This window comes from Miniopterus schreibersii (assembly GCF_964146895.1).
Source record: "Miniopterus schreibersii genome assembly, chromosome: 13".
Lineage (NCBI taxonomy): Eukaryota > Metazoa > Chordata > Mammalia > Chiroptera > Miniopteridae > Miniopterus > Miniopterus schreibersii.
The window spans coordinates 13,370,343-13,389,097 of NC_138113.1; the positions used below are offsets into that span (position 1 = coordinate 13,370,343).

The following is an 18,755-nucleotide window of genomic DNA, read 5'->3' on the forward strand; positions in this document are numbered from 1 at the left end:
GCGGGCCCAGCGGAAGGGGCTGGGTGCTGGGAAGTGGGCGGGGCCTAGAAATGAAGGACTTTCTGAGCCAACCGGGAGGACCGACGGTTCAAGGGGCGGAGCTACGCCGGGTGATTGACGCTGAGGCCCAACCAGGGAGAGGCGGGGCCAAGGCCCGGGCCTGACTAAACCTAGAGACTAGGGTGGCCGAGGGGCTCCATCCCAGCTGAGGAGGGAAGAGCTGCGGGCGGCCGCGGATCTCACAGCCGCTCGGGGTGAGTAAGACAGGCGGGGGCTGGGCTGGGAGCCCGCCGGAGGACCCCCTAGGTCGGCGGCTTCGAAGCACTCGGGAGTCGGTCCGGGGCGGGGGCCCAGGCAGGAAGTGCCTCTTCCTAGTCGAGCTACCACCGGGGTCCCGGGGAATCCGCCCCCGGCCCCCTTTGGGCGGGCCCGGGCCGCGGGGGCTGCGGGCGGACGAACTGAGCTGTTTCCTCTTTGTGAGGCCCGGACGCGGCGGCTGCCGTCGGCCCGCCCCCGCCGCGCAGCCCGGACAACCGGTGCGACCGCCGCGGCCGCGACCCCTCAGCTCGGATCCGCGCCCTCCCGCCGCTGCCTCCCGTCCCGGCCATTCCCCGGCGCCGCCTCGGAGTCCCTGCAGGTCGCGGCCGAGGCCTCGGGTGCCCCCTCCGCCGGCAGTTCGGCCAGCGATTCCCCCACCCCCCGGCTGCCCCGCCCCCACGGGCCGCGTCCCCGCCGCAGTATCGGGGGCGCGCCCCAAGCTCCGCGCCGCGGTGGTCGGCGGGAGGCCTCCCGCCCCGGCCGCCTCGCCGCGCTCCTGTCCCCCGAGCGAAGCGTGAACTCGACTGGGAGTTGTGGGGCCGTGATTGCGCCGCGGCGAGGCCTGTCCTTAAAAAGGGCTACGTCCGCGCGGCCCACTGGCGTTTGCCGCGGGCGCAGGGCGGTGCTGGCTTTTGTTTTCTGCCCCGCTGGGCGAACGTTTGCCACCCAGCTAACCCCTGGACCGAGGGAGGGAGCCGGCGGGCCGGGCGGAGGGCGTGGTGTGACTGTTGGGTTTGGGGGGACGTCCCGGGCCGGGGGGCGCGGCAGGGGTTCCGCGCAGCCGCCCGCTCAGCTGTTTCGGTCGGTGTTTGTTGTGCCTTCCGAGGCCCGGCCGCGCCGCGCCCCGGCCCCTCCCCATTGGCCCGCGGGGTCACGTGCCCGCAATCAGCTGGGACCAGCCGGGGCTGCGGGCTGGCAGGGCCCGGACGGCTGCGGGCTGAACGCGGTGGGCGCCCGTGTCCCGCGGCCGCCCCGCGGCCTTCCTCTCGCTGGTAGGAGGGTAGGCGCGCCCTTGCAACCCCTCTGTGCCCCACGCCTGTGTAGGTAGGTGCGTAGGACAGCGAGTATTGTGAGCCGCGGGAGTTGGAAAACTGAGCTACTACAAAGGTCTGCTTAATCCTGACTCCGCCTAGTAATCCTCCCTACAAGGGAGAGCCTGGAAAGTGTTCAGCTCATTTATTTTTAAATTTTTTCTGTTTACAGAGCCCTGTTGGTAATCTGAGGATTTTTATTCCGGGTCTCCTTGACAGATGGAAAACCTGAAGTAACCTCAGGCTAAACTTGGTGTTTTTGGAAAATTAGACGTGCTGGAGAAGTAACTGGGGGTAATAGGATATTGGCTAATTTCGCACAGCCACATATGAAGTGTTGCGGCTGCTTTCCAACACAGACGAATCAAAATGCATGAAGTGTTTCCAGGGTACACGTTTGTGCCAGATGTGAAGTGTCTTGGTGTATTCTTTTCCTAAAAGTTTATTGCATACTTGTACTGTGTTAGGTAAAAAGGAAATTGCAAAGAATTTAGAATCGTTTCTCTTAAAGCTTACAGTTTAGTGGAGTCATAGACTACTGAAATTGAGTACAATGCAAAGTTAAATATTAGTAAGTTATGAAATGAGTGTTATAAGAGTTCAAAAATGGGGCGGTGAGAGATGAAGTAAAGTGAAGTTGGAAGCATTCTGAAGTGGATTAGTATTGATTAGACCTAGGAGGTGAAGAAGCTTTGGGTTGCTGTTAGGCAGACAGAGGCCTACAAGCAAAAACAGAGACCTGGAGCAGGTACAACTAGTGAGAAGGTGGAGGTTGTGCAATTTGGCACAGAAGATATTTTCCACATATCCCATTATCTTCATGGGCATGTACTGGAACACCAGGTAGAATGTAGCTCCTTGGAAAGGACTGATGTCTACCTTTTTAGAGGGTGTCCTCACCCTTGTCAATGCCCAGTACAGGCCTACTGGGTGTCTTTTGTTTCCTTTTTTTAAATAAGTATCTCTAGGAACTATCTTATCTATAGGAGGGGGAGATGGCGAAATGTGTTCTAGTAAATTATTTAATTCTATACAGAGAAACTAAAGTAAATTATATTTTAACAACTTTTCTAAAAAGATTAGCAAAATCCATGTGGGTTTTACTAAAATAATACCTGGTTGGATCATTAAGGACTCATTCCTAGACTTATTTGCCTTTTCTTTTGTTCTACTTAAGTGGTAGAAGAGAAGAGAAAAATGTTTAGAAACAATAAAAAGGGAAAGGAAATAAGGCCAAAATTAAGTCTAAAAGAAGAGCTTTAATGAGCTACCAGCCTCCAGAAAACCAATCCATGAGACATGAAGCTAGTCCTACATATAATCAGGAGTTGTGAAGATAGTCCTAAGTATATTTGTGCCCAGAATATAAATTTCAGTTACAAAGTATCTAAATGACTATATAAATCAATACCAATTTCTCTGGTAATCCTGTATAGTAATGTCTGGGTAATGTAAGAACTGACCTTAGCTTTGACATGAACTTGTTACTTGATACCAGTATCACGAAACCAGATAGTTAACTTATACTCCAGTCTATTCAGTTTGAGGCTGTTTTGACTCATGGTATTGCAACTCAGCAAATGAGATATCTTGAATTTGTCTTTCCAAAGGACTGGGAGGATTACCAACTTGAATTGTTTAGGTGACTCACTGAGTTACATGACTAGTCTTATTTTCTAGTGATGACTAAACAAAAAGTGTTATAGAAATACAGTAAACTTGGAAAACATTTAACAACAACATTATTCGAGGATCAAGAACAGAAATATAAAAGTTACTGTCAAAATGAAGACCTAATTCCACAACCAGAAAGTCAATCATTTGACATAGCAAAGGAAACTGGTCAGGTATTGCAAAAGAATTAACAAAAGAAAGCACAGCTTTCTTGTGTAACTGAAACCTTGGCTGGGTGAGTGTTTTGTACATAAATGGGAAAATTGGTTTTGTAGATAAAACTCAGTTTGTTATTTTCCTTTATAGGTTTTCAATAGAATTTGGTCACAAGTCAGTATGAAAATAATTAATGAGATTACAATAACATTAAGTGTTAATTATAGTAATCAACCCCAAACTGTTAAAAGTTCTTTGGGTTTTGTTCCTTTCTTTGTTTTGGAGAGAAAAGGGACTGAAAACCAGAAATACAAGCATGCTTCCTTTCCCCACGTTTCCATTTTAACAGAACCATTTGCAAAACATCCTCCCAAATGGCAGATTCCTTTAACCCTTTCTGTACTAGGGTTACAGTCAGTTCCATGCAGGTGAGGCTTGTTTCCTGCATTTGTCTACCACCACCTTCTGGTGCAGTGGAAAAGCCCCTCTCAGTTCTGGTGGTTGTGTTTTCTGTGGCCTATGGAAAGTCTCTGTGAAGTAGGTATTTTCTGGTCATAGGGTCCTTAGATGCAAATCAATACCTACTTTTCTCTTCCCTGGTATTTTTAGGGCTGGTAAATGTGCTGCCTCCTTCAGGGTATTCTACTTGCCAGGGTTGAATCCTAACTGGATTATTAATTACGGGGAGGGCAAGTACCTATTTTAAGATCTAGAACTGTGACACTAAGAATTTGAGATGCTTCAGAGGTTTCTAACTTTCCTCCTGCTTGTAATTTCTGTCACCTGGTCACTTAGCTTTGCAGTAATTAACTGGAGGTGAAGCCAGTTAATTGTTACTTGTTTCAGATCCTTTCTGAGCCTTGGCTTGCTTCGTCTGTAATAGGAGAGGGAAGTTGGGTGGGAAGTGGTGAGGAAGGTAATGTATGTACTTTACTGGATTAACCTTTATTTAGCATTTACTGTGTGCCAGGCACTGTTCTAAGAATGTGTTATCTCCCATTCTCACAACTCGGGAGGATACATTGCCCAAAGTTAACACAGCTTTTAAGGGACAAGGCTGAGATTTAAACTTGGGCAGTCTGACTCCAGAGTTCAAGGGTTTGAGCTATATTGTTTAAATCCTGGGGATGAGGAGAGAAGAAGGCAGAAGCTGGGTATCTATTACCTATTGTTATAATCTCTTTAGAGTTGATCTTCAGCATGCTGAACTGATTATGGAAAGTTAAAGATTTTAGCTAGCAAAAACCGTGAAGACATGGGAGCAGAATTAAATTGACCTCTTCAGATACTTCTGTTGATCCTTGAACCTGAATGCCAACCAAGTGTACTTTTTTCTGAGAAAGACTGTCTACTTTCTAAATGAAAGATTTTAAAGCAGGTTGTTGGTATACTTTCTGTCAATGGCTGGATAGTGAATAGTGTAATCTTTTTAAGCCATAAGGTTTCAGTTACAACTACTCAAACTGCATTATAGTGAGACAGCAGCCAATTATAAATAAATGGGTGTGTCCCAATAAAATGTTATTTAGGACACTGGAAATTGAATTTCATGTGATTTGCATGTGTCACAAAATAGTCCCCCCCCCATTTAAAAGTGTAAAATTCTTAGCTTGTCGGCAGTACAAAAACAGATGGTGAGCTGAATTTTCCCACAGGCCTTAGTTTGCTGACCCCTGCTTTTAAGGAAAGTATTTAGCAATGAGCCAGATCAAAGAACAAGATACTATAATATTTAATTTGCTTGTATGTGTATATTAATACCAGCAATGAACAAACAAGTGGCATTTGCCATTAAAAACAATAAAATTTATATTAGCATCCAAAAGCTGAAATACATAAGTATAAATCCAACAAAATGTGTACAAGATTTATATCAGGAAAAATATAAAACTAATGAATGAAATCAAGAAGAACTAAATAAATGGAGTGAGATTTCATGTTCATGGATAGGAAGACTCAGTGTTGTCAAGATGTCAGTTCTTCCTAACTTCATCTGTAGATTCAGTGTTGTCCCAATCAAAATCCCAACAAGTTACCTTGTGAATAGCAACAAACTGATTCTGAAGTTTCTGTAGAGAGGCGAAAGACTCAGAGTGGCCAACACAGTATTGAAGGAGAATAAATTCAGAAGACTGACACTACCTGACTTCTAGACTTGCTATAAAGTGATAGGGATTACGGTAGTATGGTATTGGCAAAAGAATAGGCAAATAGATCAGTGGAACAGAATAGAGAGCCCAGAAATAGACCCACGTAAATATGGACATCTGATCTTTGACAGAGAACCAAGGCAATACAGTAGAGCAGAGTTTTTTTCCTAAATGGTATGGGACAGCTGTAAATCCACATGCAAAAAATTGAATCTAGACACAGACCTTACACCCCACTCACAAAATTAACTCAAAATGGATCATGAAACTAAATGTAAAATGCAAAACTATAAAACTCCCAGAAGATAAGAGAAAACCTACATGATTGTGGGTATGGCATTGACTTTAAAACACACCACCAATGGCATGGCCCATGAAAGAAATAATTGATAAGCTGGACTTTATTAAAATTTAAAACTTCTGTTCTGTGAAAGGCAATGTCTTCTCATTAGAAGACAAGCCACAGACTGGGAGAAAATATTTGCAAAAGACATACCTTATAAAGGACTATTATTCAAAACATTAAAAAAACTCCTAAAACTCAACAAGAAAACCACCTGCTTAAAAAAATGGGCCAAAGACTTTAGCAGACATCTCACCAAAGAAGATGTGTCAAGCAGCATGTGAAAAGATGCCTACATCATATGTCATCAGGGAAATGTGAATTAAAACAACGAGATACCACCACACACCTATTAGATTATAATTACCAAAACTTTGAAGCAGCCATAGTGTCCTTCAGGAGGTGAATGGATAAATAAACTGGTACATCAAAAGGCATGGGGGAACCTTAACTTTGGTTATAAACTTGAACTTCAACACTGACAGATACCAAAGCGCACATTTTATTACTTAGGGACACACTAAGGTGACCCCCAGATTCAACACAGAACATTAGTCATCTGTGAAAAGGCACTTTTAAGATGTTTTAGAAATATGTCGCTGAAGAGATTTGGAACTCTTCTAAGTCCAAGCAAGGTGACTTGCATATTTGGGAAGTATTTTGGATGTAAAACAATCAGAAGGTAGATCAGTGGTTGTCTGTGACTAGGGGTGGGAGGAGGGATTGACTGCAGAAGGGTTTGTGGGAATTTGCGGTGAGGTGATGGAAATAATTCTAAAGCTGTTATTGGTGGAAGTGGAGTTCTTGGGGGTGCTAGTGGTACAACTTTATAAATTTGCGAAAAACCAGTTTAAATTTGTGATCTGTATGAGCTCTAAAAATTTCTAGTTGAGAGTGTGTAATTGGAATTTCCACCGACCAAAAATACGGCATACAGGATCAGCATGGAGGCAGGAGGGGTCTGTGATAAAGCTGAAGGAGAAAGACTGTGAATCTGGCAGCCCTCGAGGGTCACTAAGAAAGAGTGGAATGAAGAGAACTGGAGCAAGATGTAGTTCAGATACCAGTGTCAGAAAGTCATACAATTGTAATTCTGCTACAAAAGTGGGGTAATAAATACCTACTTTAGAAATTGTCAAGATTAAATATGTAAAGTACCAAAGGCAGTGTCCCATTCAGTGTAGACACTAAATAATCATTAGGCCTAAGGAAGAGTTCAGCATATCATCCAGGTTCAGAGATTCCTGATCCAGGTATTATGTCTTAGCTTTTTAAAGACCTGCCCCCTTAAATAGTGAAGTGACATTCTGATTGATGGCAACCTCTTGAGAGTTTGGATAATGTAAGTCAGTAGTAGGTTGTGTTTCTAGCCCTGCAAAGCTAAGGCTTAGCACCTGGAACCTAATACCCTACAGAGGTTTTCCTACTTCTCAAGAACGTCTGACAGCAAGTGTAGTTTTGCTTGCTTTTGCTAGATTCTAAGGCATTCTAGCTTATCTCTTGGCAAATAAGAATAGTTTTCTTTTAAAAGCTACATTTTACAGTTATATTTAGTAAATAAAATAAAAACTACATTTTATATATATATATAGGTAGTAGGCACATAGGTAGCTGCCATATAGGTGGCTGCTATAAGTAGCAGCCACAATTAGGAATGGTGATTCTGCACTGATATTTTTGGTCTTGGTAATGAGTCATATAATTGAATCCAGTAAAAACACTTGAGTAAAAAATAGACTGAATTTGAAGCAGGGAGGAGAAAGCGTGTTAAATCTATTTACCTCACTTAGGAATAAAGAGCTTGCCTGTATCCAGTGGCAAATGGTCACAGCTATATGGTAATTTTGAACCAAAGATAGAATGTTGTAGGCAGAAGGCATAGGGAAAGTTCATTTTGAAGTCCAGTAAATTTTCCACAATAGCATTGTATCAGCCATGGTCAGTTCAAAAACATCTAATTACTCCTGCATTATGGTTGAAATAAATTACAATGTGAATATTTTATTTAAAAGTTTGAAGGAAAATTGGCTTTAAAGTAGCAAGTTCCAGAAACCCAAGTTGGAAACTAAAGCATTGTACAAATACTAGTTTTCAGAGAAATACAGAATCTGAGTGTTATCAGTGGAAGTGGAGTTCTTGGGGTGCCGCGAGGAAAAGAATTTCCTGAGGCCCCAATGGGAAGATGGGGGTTTCTTGGAAATCTTTATTGATGCTATAAAATTAAGGGAGTTCCCCTCCAGGGGCCCATCTCTGTCCATCTCGTCATGGAAAAAGTCCAGCCTTGTCTTCAGCAGGGCCAAGATAAAGGCCACTGCCCAGAATTTCTTCTGCTCCGTATTAAGTACAGTCCAGTCCAGCATCTGGCTAGCTTAGCTTGTATTCCCAGCTGCACACATTGCATGTGGAGTCCACATGGCTGTGGGCCATGTGGCTGCTTAAGACCCCATGGCTGTGGAGAGAGAACAGGCAAGTCCACAGGTGAGTGTGGGTCGCGGAGCCAGAGAGCACAAGAACAAGAGCCAGGGAACTCGGGAGATTTTTAACCAGGAGCTTCAAACTAAGCAGTTAACTCCAAGATCTTGCACGCTTCTGATGGCGTCCACTCCCAGGCTAGACTGACAGGCAGACACCTTCCCTCCCTCACCCTGGCCCCTGCTGCGCGTGTAGGTGCCTCTCCCCCTGCTCCCTCCAACAGTCCCCTAGCGGGTGGGGGGAGGGAGGGAGGGTGGGGTGTTAATCAGTCCCCTTGGAGGAATAATACTGTGTGAAGTGACAGCTTCCTGGTGAATTATAGTCTGGCCTCCCCTTGCTTTCTTCCCTTTATTAATGCAGTATTAACTAGCTAATGATGATGGTGACATGAGGACTGTGTCTCACAGGGTGAGACTGTAAAAACTTGCTGTTGATTCTTTTCTGTAACCAGTATTAAGAAACATGACCAAGATCAACCGCTTACAGGATTGCTGGATGATTTCTTTCTATCAGGAGTCTTAAACTCACATGTCTTAAAGGTGAAGTAATTATGTGATGCAGGGTGGAGACTGGATAAATGAAATGACCTTGCGGGTAAAGTTGCAGCTACCTCTCAACTCTAGTTGCTTGCTGCCCTACATGAAAACATGCCCATGTTGCCAGGCCTCCCCAGTGTTTAAAAAAGGCCCAAATACAGGTTCTTTAGTGAAATCTCTCAAATTTTAGTGGCAACTCAACTGTTTTTTATTAAGAATAAAAAACTGTGGGCCAAACAAAATAGGCCACATACGTTTTGTGAGAAAAGGGTTATTTGTCTGTTTTGTTCACTGCTGTGTCCCTACACCACCAAGTGAATTCAGCCTGCAAGCCTCAGATTTTGCAGCCCGTGACTTTTCATCTAACAGAATTGGGTCCCTAAGCATCTGGGAAAAAGTAATGCTGTCATCTTAAGGGTTGAAACAATCGGCAGTGAATCTTGCCTGTTGGCCTTTTGCGGAAAGGCAGTCAGAAAGCTATGTATCAGTTCTTAAGTCTTGGTGTTTTTACTCAGGTTTTATTCATTGACATTCTTGTTTGTAGACTGGTTTTCCTCTTACCAGCTACAAATTGTAATTATATCTATCCTTTGTTTTTCATTCCTTATTAAACTTCCATATTATAATGTTTAATGGGAGTCATGATCTTTGTGATAATGACATTTCTGATGACATTAGGACTGCCTAATGGCTGAGGCAGTTCACAGATGTGAGGAGGAATGGAACTTTTTATAAAATTAGTAATGGAATTTCCCCAAATTTAAGATGACAGTGGACTCTTGTATTTTTTTCATAGTGGCAGCTGTATCAGCTCTGCATGCCATTTTAAAGACAGGTAATATTTAAAACACAGGGGGCCAATAACTACACCTAGGATTAAATTCTTTTTTAAATGAAAGCTATAGTATATTCTTGACTACATCTAGATCTTAGTTGGATTCAGAGCTTTCTCCCCCCGTGTTTCATCACTTCTGTGACTTACGATTTATTAGCTATCAGTAAGTTATGCAACAATGGTTCATCTTTCCCTTCTTTGTAGTTGTTTTCCTAACCTTATGCCAATCCTAGACCATCTTGTGTGCCCTTTTGGAGGAGGCGGTGTAGGGTAATAGAAGTTCAGCTTTGAGTTGGGTCCATGCATTCCAGTTATGATATTTCTGGACTTGAAAGCTGTGTAAACTAGCTTTAATCCTTGGATTAAACTAGTTAATATCCTTGGATAATCTATGAAATGGGGGTGATAACCTCACAGAGTTGCGATAATTTTGAAATAAGTAAAGCACCTGGTAGTACAGTGCTCCATGGACTCAAACTTACTGTAATGTTAGTGGCATCACCCCTGTATGGTTGTAGAGATACTTGATGACCAGAAACCCACTTGTTTTCTGATTGCCCGCTTTTCTAGTCTTTCCTGAAATTACACATACTCAGAATGGATACTTAACACTTAATCCTTTCTCTGCTCTCTCCCTGTGCTTGTCATTCAGTTTCTGATACTCCACATTTTTCCTATTTTTTCATATCAACCAAAAGAGAAGTGATACCATGTCTTTTCCTACCTGAGCATGTTTATTTCTTTGGCTTACTGCTTCTAAAATATTCTTAGCCTGCATGTGCCTGTTTATTTGTTCAGTGCATGAACTTGGGATCCTTTTGTTCAGTCAGCTGTTTCACATATCAAATAATACAAAACAGAGATCACAATATAAATGGTCCTCTATGACCCCAACCAAGTAGATACTAACAGATTTTTAAAATCATAATGCATTTATTCTCCTTTTCCATTTGCTCCTAGGTTTTTTAGAACTTCAACTATAAAAATGGGCAGAATTTTCCTTGATCATATCGGTGGTACCCGTCTGTTTTCTTGTGCAAACTGCGATACGATTCTGACCAACCGCTCAGAACTCATCTCCACTCGGTTCACTGGCGCCACTGGCAGAGCATTTCTTTTTAACAAGGTTTGTGGGAAAATCAGTTTCATTTCCTAAGTGGGTTGAGTGGTGAATATATCTGACAATAGTACCAGAATACTCCTCAGAGCTTGAGATACTAGGAAGGCTTAGAATGAGAGCTGCAGTCTATAGAAATTATTGCCCACTGGCTTGTCTTTGAGTGGACCTTAGGAAGGTATATTACTAGAATGTGATTTTTAATCTTGAAAGCTGAAAGACTGTTAGAAGAAGGGTGGTCTCCATTCAGGAAACATTCAGTGTAGGAATTTAGTAGTGACTTCACAGACTGTGGAAGGAAGGGGCTGAGACATCCCCATACCCCTGTCACTGATTTATCTTTATGGGGAGGTAGCTGCATTAAACTCATAGCTTGACAGTGTAAGTGAGTAAGGGTCATCTGACCAACTTCCCTTGCTCTAACTGATGCTCACCAGTCATCCCTCTGATTCTGATTTAGTTTATTACATAGATTTGCCAACAGGAAGTTTCCTGATTTACAAATAAATACTTAGTCTAGTTGCTTCTCTAATTTCTGGCTTACTTTGGAATTGGTTAATGTGATTTCTGCCTTCTAGAGCCTAATGTGTACTAGTGAAGTTGAATTTCCAAGTCTTTTAGGCTAAGGAACAGAACTAGTGCTAGGGTATTGCTCTTAGAAGGTCAGCTAATCTTCCCCAGTGGACACTCCTCTGTTCAATTTAGAAACAAGTTTTTCTCTCAAAGAATTGGTCATGTATACTCCTTGATCTTTATTGGAGTGCAGGGCAGGAGCTGGCATGCTATGGCTGGCCAGCTTCCTGTTTTTAAAAAAAAAAATAAAGTTTAATGAAGCACAGCGATGCTCACTCATTTATGTGTTATCTATGGCTGCTCTTGTGCTACAATAGCAGGCTAAATAGTTACAACAAACACCATATTGACCTCAAAGCCAAAAATATTTACTATCTGGCCGTTTACAGAAAAGTCAAGTATAGAGGATTGTTGAGTGTTCAGGATCCCGGGAAATTCTTCACAGATTCTTTGAACCCACTTGAAAACGATGTATGGCAATGTAGGCTTTTCCTAGTCTGTTTGTCTGTAAAATGTATTTTCAGAAACAAATTTGGCAGACTTTTTAATGAAATACCTGTTGTGTACCTGATCTTTTACATTGGTAACCTTGTTTGCATTCATCATTAAACGGTGAATAACAATTGGGCCCAATCCTACAGTTTATGTCTCCATGTCAGGGACTCTTCATACAACTCAGAAATGTAGCTAGTGTTTATAGTGTGGCTTGGACTAGCGCAGTAATGCGTGGTCGCATTAGGGTCCAGTGCAGTGCAATTCCAGATGTTTACCTGTCCCCGCAGCTTCTGAGAATAGCTCTTGGGAAGGGGTATTGGAGCTCTGACTAAAGTAACTGCTGTTTACTTTTTCTGAATTTGCTGTTACTGCACCAACCAAATATTGTGTACTTTCTGGCAAATAATTGACTTGCTTTTGCAATTTTGTTTTCACATGTTTCTTAGGTAGTTAACCTGCAGTACAGTGAAGTTCAAGACCGGGTCATGCTCACTGGCCGCCACATGGTTCGAGATGTGAGCTGTAAAAACTGCAATAGCAAACTGGGATGGATCTATGAGTTTGCTACTGAAGACAGCCAGCGTTATAAGGAAGGCCGTGTGATCCTGGAACGTGCTCTAGTTCGCGAGAGTGAGGGTTTTGAGGAGCATGTACCATCTGATAACTCTTGAAGAAAAAGAGATAACTTCATCTTTTCCCAGGTCTCCTTCACTGAAAACAAATCTACTTACATACACTGTCACCTTAGCATCAGAGTCGGATTCATGAACTGCGGAACAAGGGTTATAAGAATCTAAGATGGAACCTTTCTTTCTTTCTTTCTTTTTTTAATTTTCTATTTTCCATCCAACAACAGTGTGTAGAGAGAATATTATGCAGATGCTGTTAAACTTTTTTCCCTACTTTTACATCTTGAGGCAGAATAGTCTATCTGCAGCTACATGGTGGGCTATATGAGAGAAAAAATCTGGGCTATTAGAGTGGAAACGTGTGTTTTATGTAAATTTTGAAAGAAAAATGTGTCAAGAGCATGGTTTTTAAACTTGTTTGGGCTTTATTTTAAAACGTTTTTTGAAAAACCCAGTTATTTCACTTGATTTGCTAGCTTCAGAGAGGAGATCCGGATTTGTGGCCAGCGCCGAGGGTCAGTGTCAGTGCAGCTTGTGCTGGCCATCGGGCCATATTCTTGTTGGAGATGAACTGTAGACCAGAGCCCATTCTTCCTTGTCGGTCTGGACCCAAAGATGTCACCATTCCTAGTTATTTGTCACCACGTAATTGGTGTTGATTGGAAACTTTTCCTGAAATGGGGCAGAACTGCTTGGTTGTCCTTTCCATGTAACTTAAGCATAGTAATATAAATAAAGGAATAGTTGAATGTTTTTGGTCCTGTGTTGCTTTTAAAAAACACTTTTTAAAAAGAGCAGAGTATTTGATAGCAATTTTCATAGTACTGTTTCTTTTCATCTCGTAAGCTAAATTTATTGTGTATGAGATACTACTTTGTTTAAATTAAAGCATACTGTTTAAATCCACAGTATTGTATTTGGAAAACAGTTGAACAGAATGTCAATGTGCATTCATGCAGAAAGCATATCATCTGCATCTGTTCTAAAAGAAGGGAGGAAATGAAGCAGCCTGTCTGAAAATACTGCTCTGCAAAGCATTTCAGCCTGTCCTCAGTTTTGCTTTGATTTTGACGGGTCTGTAGAGCCTAATAGTATCATCAAAGAACTAGCTCTCATTAGCATCATTTTCTCAGCTCTTCCCTAAGAAAGTCAAGCTATTGAAATTAAAACTGTACTTGGTCCCTTCATGTGAAGGAGAGCAGATTTGACTCAGGGTGTTATTTTAGCCCCAAATTTACATTATGAAGTATTAAAATGTAAATGTTTCTTTATCCAAACTATTTCTACATAGTCTAGTATTTGTTTGTGGTGGAGTAAATGACATTAAAATTGGCTAATTTGAATGGACGTTTGAGTGCTCAATTTCTTGGTCTTTGTCTAGAGAGAAAATTTGCTTCAATTAGAAAAATCTGCCATTGATATTAGACGTAACTTGTGAGTACAGTTAAGATTAAGTTTCTCTTGCTTACCTTTGGGCTCTTGGTTAGAGGCATAGGGATCTGATTAAGTAGCTGTATAATACTGCATTTAAGATAAGTGGACACAAATTCTGTCTTTCCTTCACCATGGACTTAAGTATTAAGAAACAACATTCCCATTTATTTCCATACTGCCCTTTGATTATATGCAGATTCGTAGTAGCATGCCTTACCTAAAGCACTGTGTGCATTTGCTGTTATAATAAAGTATATTTTGTCTTGCATTGGTGCAATACTGATACTTATTTTCCACTGATCCTTGTCTAGTAATTACCTTGTCTTAGCTTTATCTATGAACACATAAATCATACCTTTGAGTGGCCATAGCTGGCTTTAGTTGGTGCCAGGTGACATTCTGGCTTAGTTAACTCTACCTAATATACACCTGGAGATACTGAATTTGGCAATATTAACTTCTCTAAGCTGATTTTGCTTCAGATGCTGACAGCTACAAATAAGATGTCATATCGCTAGATTAACTTTTAGGTGACTGAGGCAGGTATGCAGCAAGCAATATGGAAGATATGGTCAGATTGGATTCTTAAGAGAAAAGCAATCCATTCACTTGAGGTGGGAAACCACCAGTAAGAATGGTTTTGCTCTGGGATGGGAGGATTAACCAAATACAGGTGAATATACCGCATACTAAGTAGGTTACTACAGGGTGTACAGATTACGCTTTTTCCTTTGGAGACTTGAGAATCCTTCCTCTTAATTTTAGGTGACAGTGACAGTAAGTTTTGATCTTTATGTGAGTGCTTTTATTTAAAGGGACCTTAAAGTGAATATTCTGAGTTAAAAATTTGTTAGTAATTACAGCTGTGAGTAGCTATTTTGAGATTGGAGGTGAAAAGTAGCAGCAGCAGCCATGTCTGTTTTCTAAGTGACCTGTTCGTAAAAGTTTCGTGGGGTGTTTAAACGCAGAGTCAGGGCCACAGCGCAGGCCTCAATCAGTCCACAGGTCAGTTTTGATTGGGCAGGACTGGGAAACTACTAATTAGGAAAATTATGCAGATGGTTCAATTTCCACAACAATTATTGAAAAATCACAGTTTAAACAGATAACCACTACTTGCATGTCTGAGCAGCTTCCTACCAGGAGCCATGTAAAACGCAAACTCATTTCTGTTCTAGGGAAAGTGTGAATTGAGAATAGGGCAAGATTAAACTGAAAAACAACCGTTGGCCAGCACTTTGCACTGATCTGAAGATATGTTACAGAAATAAAGCACAACTGAGAGGAGAAATTAGGGTGGATACCCATCCTAAATGAGGTGTGAAATGTAAGGCTTCTTTGTTTTAAAATATGAAACTTCTATATTTAGGTTTAAAATATATTCCAAAAGCACCACAAAGGGTTTTGTGGTCCTGGGCAGCACTACATATTTAGGTTTTAAAATCATCGGCAATTTGACCACTTGGGAGGTTTGTTAAACAGTGATTTTTGCCCCTGTTCCCTCCCCCAGTACTGACTTGGTCTCTGAGGTAGAGCCAAGAAATGCAGATATAAATTTTTTTTTTTTTTTTTTTTTTTTAGCAAACTGCAAAGATAAACCTATCTGTTTATACATGAAAATCATTCATAGAGTTATTCAAATTCAGTGTGTGGTTGTGGTGTGTTACCACCTGGTAAAAGTAGATATTTGTCGCAAGAGACCCATAGGCTTAGAAGTGTGAATAAGAAAATATAGGTTAATATGGTTTCCACCTATTAAAAACTGACTTAAAAATGGGTAAGTATAACAGTTAGATAAACTGACTTTTAAGGAGAGAAAAAGTCTCTAGGAAAGAGTTTCTAGAAAGATCAATGGGCTTTAAGGACCTGTCTGCAATGCTGATTGTGACTCATTGGCTGTGTGACTTCCGGAAGTGTGAAGCTTACCTCTGAAACCTGGTTTTCTCAAGTATGAGTTATAAAAACAAACCCTTAAATGGTTCTTGTTAGAATATAGTGGAATCTTTGGCCTAAAAACCTGTTAATTATGCAAATATATGGGATAACTACTCTTTTTTTTTTTTTTTTTTTTTTAGTAACCCTGAACAACCCTTCACAATAATCTAATTTTGCTCTAAAGCAGAGAATGACCAGAATGCTTTCAAAGTTCTTTAAATTCCTCCTAGTCCTGAAATGTGCTGCTAAACCTTTAAGCAAATTAGGGCATGAAATCTGTTTATCAAATGTTACTCTCCACCGTTCGCCACAAGGAATCTTTCATAATCTACTACAATAGACATTTTACTTAACTTTCAAAAATTCTTGAAGCTCCTGTTTTTCTCCTACCATAGAGCAGAGGGAAGAAATGTAAAAGTTTCATTGAAGACGATCTTAATGTAAATAAAAAATAAAAAGCCTCAATTTTTCCCCCCGGTAGAATCCTGCAAGAAATTTCCACTAAGATATTGAACAGTTACTTTTCAAATCCAATTTTCTTTCTCCTGTGTTTGTCACCACCTATCTCACACCACTGCCACAGTAGTCCAGTTTTTAAAGAATCCTAAGGTTGGGAAAGAAATGGTTTATATACCAAGTCATCTCATTTTAATCCTCCGACAGTTTGCTCTAACGAGTAAGTCATTTCTTGTCCCTGGATTTAAAGCAAAGCACAAGGACACCAAAATTCAAAGAATATATCCAGAGTAAAGCCAGGGTTTGAAAAAGGTATTTGTGTTGCTGAGGATCAACCAGAATTTTTCAGGGATGGATACAGTTTAAGAAACCCCACTCGTGCCCCAGAGCCAGGCGGTTGGCTTCATTTCTCCAGAATTGGCTCTCCCGCCAGCTGAGGCGCTAGGAGCGCCTCCCTGCTTCCCAGCCGCCGCTCTGCCTGCGGCCCCCGGGAACCAGCGCTGGGCGAAGGGAGGCCCTGAGCACATGGTGATCCCATGGGTGCCTTCTGTCCCTCGCAAGCCATCTCCTGTCCCGAAACTCTTAAGCCCGTTGGAAGGTGCTCAGAGGCATTTCTAAGGCTTATCAATACGCCAGAAGGGTTAAGTATTTCAGTCCCTTTCCCACCTAAGTCTTGAGTTTCAAAGATTGAGATGGGGGTATTTTAAGGACTTGAGTAATGAGTAGAACACTTGAGTGCTCCTGAAGTTTACACTGAAGAAAAAATGTTTTTAATATGACATTATAATCAGCTGGAATCCATGCTACCAAAAAGAGTACCAATAGATGGCATGAGTATGCAAGAAATTTAGTTCTTAGTCGGGCCTGTTTTGGAGGAACTTCTGGGGCAGCCTGTTACTGTTGCTATTAGCTGCTCACCTGAAGTGAGGTGATTTTACTGCAGCCTGGTAGAGTTGTGGGGGTCAAATGAAATCATGTGAGAAGATGCTTTGGCAACTACAAAGTACTATGCAAATATTAGTTTCCAGTTTTTGTGATGTCACTTTAAAAAAAAAAAGTTTTTATTGTTTTTCAGAGAGAGGAAGGGAGAGAGAGAAACATCAATGATGAGATTGATCGGCTGCCTCCATGCCCCCTGCTGGGGATTGAGCTCGAACCCCAGGCATGTGCCCTGACTGGGATCTAACCATGGTGACGACCTGGTTTATAGGTCAATGCTGAACCACTGAGCCACGCCGGCTGGGCTAAGTCATTTTTTTCTGCCATGTTGTAGTATCTAAAGCTTTAGCTTGCATAACTTCAAAATTTTTTCAACAGTTTAATATTGGCTTTTATTTTGATGATGACAACCTGAAGTTACAGAAAATTGAACGTCACAGTGTGACTTTGAAGTTAATTAACCTCTTGAAGTCTCATTTTCTCAACTTTAAAATACAGAAAATAATTTTTAGAGAACTATATGAAAACTTAAAAACCGTCCAGTATTCTAAAAATATATTCCTATAAATTGAGTGAGGTTAATGAGTTTTTAATTAGCATCGGCACCAGTTGCTAGAAAGTATTTGCTCGACCATTGATCTAGTCAGCAATGTTTGAGTGCCTATTACGCGCGTCAGGCAATATGCTAAAAGCAACACCTGGCACCTGCTTCCCAGCGTCCATATGAGGATGTTTGCAAAGCCCAGAAAAATCTTCAGAGCCACCATATTAATAATGAATGTACTCCTGCCTCTGGAAATGAAAGACATTCCACGTTAGGGTGCATAAGTTCATGAAGCATAATAAAAGGCCTCTTCTTCCAGCAATTGATGGATGTCTAAGTTTGAAAAGAGGAAACCTTCCAGATTAAGTGAGCATAACAAAAATAATCTTTCCATGGGCAATGGGTTCTGAAATTTAATCAACCTTATATTCTAAAACAAGCTTCATCTGCCAGAAGCAAATAGAAATCAGTGTTTTCAGGGCACTTGGCAATACAGCAGCTCACATCTGACAGCCATGCCAAGTGGAGGACTTCATAGCAGAGGGGGGAAGCCAAGGCTCAGAGCCTTTGCACAAGAAACATCCCAGGTCAAGTGTTGAGTTAGATGGTGAGGAGGGAGGGAGCAGAAAAGTGAGGGTGAAAGAAATGAATATTCACAGCACCTGAGATGTAGGCATTGTCTGAGTAGTGGTCTCAAACTCAAAGGCCTTTAGATGCCAGATAGTTTATTAAAACAAGGAACAATGCTGTTTGGCCTCTCTGAGCTTCAGTTTCCTCCTCTGTGCCCACCTCCTTCCTTGGTTGTTAGCTCTAAATGCCTAGGGAGACATTCAAGCACAGTGAACACAAAACAGAATCTTAAATGCTCAATCAACCATTTACTAGCCATATGACCTCAGTACCTAACCTCTAATTTCCTAACCTCTTCAATGTGTAATAACAGGACCAAGCTTATAGGGTTGTCGTGAAGGTAAATGAGATAACCCAGGGAAAGTAGCATCTGGACACATCATAAGCATGAAGTAACTTCCAGTTATATGTTATGTTGTTGTTCTATATTATTTGTATACTACCTAGTACATGGTAGGTGCTTACTGTAACCAGCCTCTACGAGGCCT

The 18,755-nt window shown here is 41.6% G+C and overlaps 1 protein-coding gene across 5 annotated transcripts; it reads left to right on the forward strand.

Moving 5' to 3' along the window:
* Positions 1–164: 164 nt before the first annotated feature.
* YPEL5 (yippee like 5) lies at positions 165–14,031 on the forward strand. Of its 5 annotated transcripts, none has more exons than XM_081156901.1 (3): positions 165–254; positions 10,476–10,641; positions 12,147–14,031. In XM_081156901.1, the coding sequence occupies exons 2-3, from the start codon at positions 10,501–10,503 to the stop codon at positions 12,369–12,371; spliced, it is 366 nt and encodes a 121-aa protein (XP_081013027.1). In that variant the 5' UTR covers positions 165–254; positions 10,476–10,500; the 3' UTR covers positions 12,372–14,031. The 5 variants fall into 5 exon arrangements, with proteins under 5 accessions (XP_081013027.1, XP_081013031.1, XP_081013030.1 ...); XM_081156905.1 differs by lacking the exon at positions 165–254 and adding an exon at positions 272–637; XM_081156904.1 differs by lacking the exon at positions 165–254 and adding an exon at positions 1,216–1,310.
* The last annotated feature ends 4,724 nt before the right edge of the window (positions 14,032–18,755 follow it).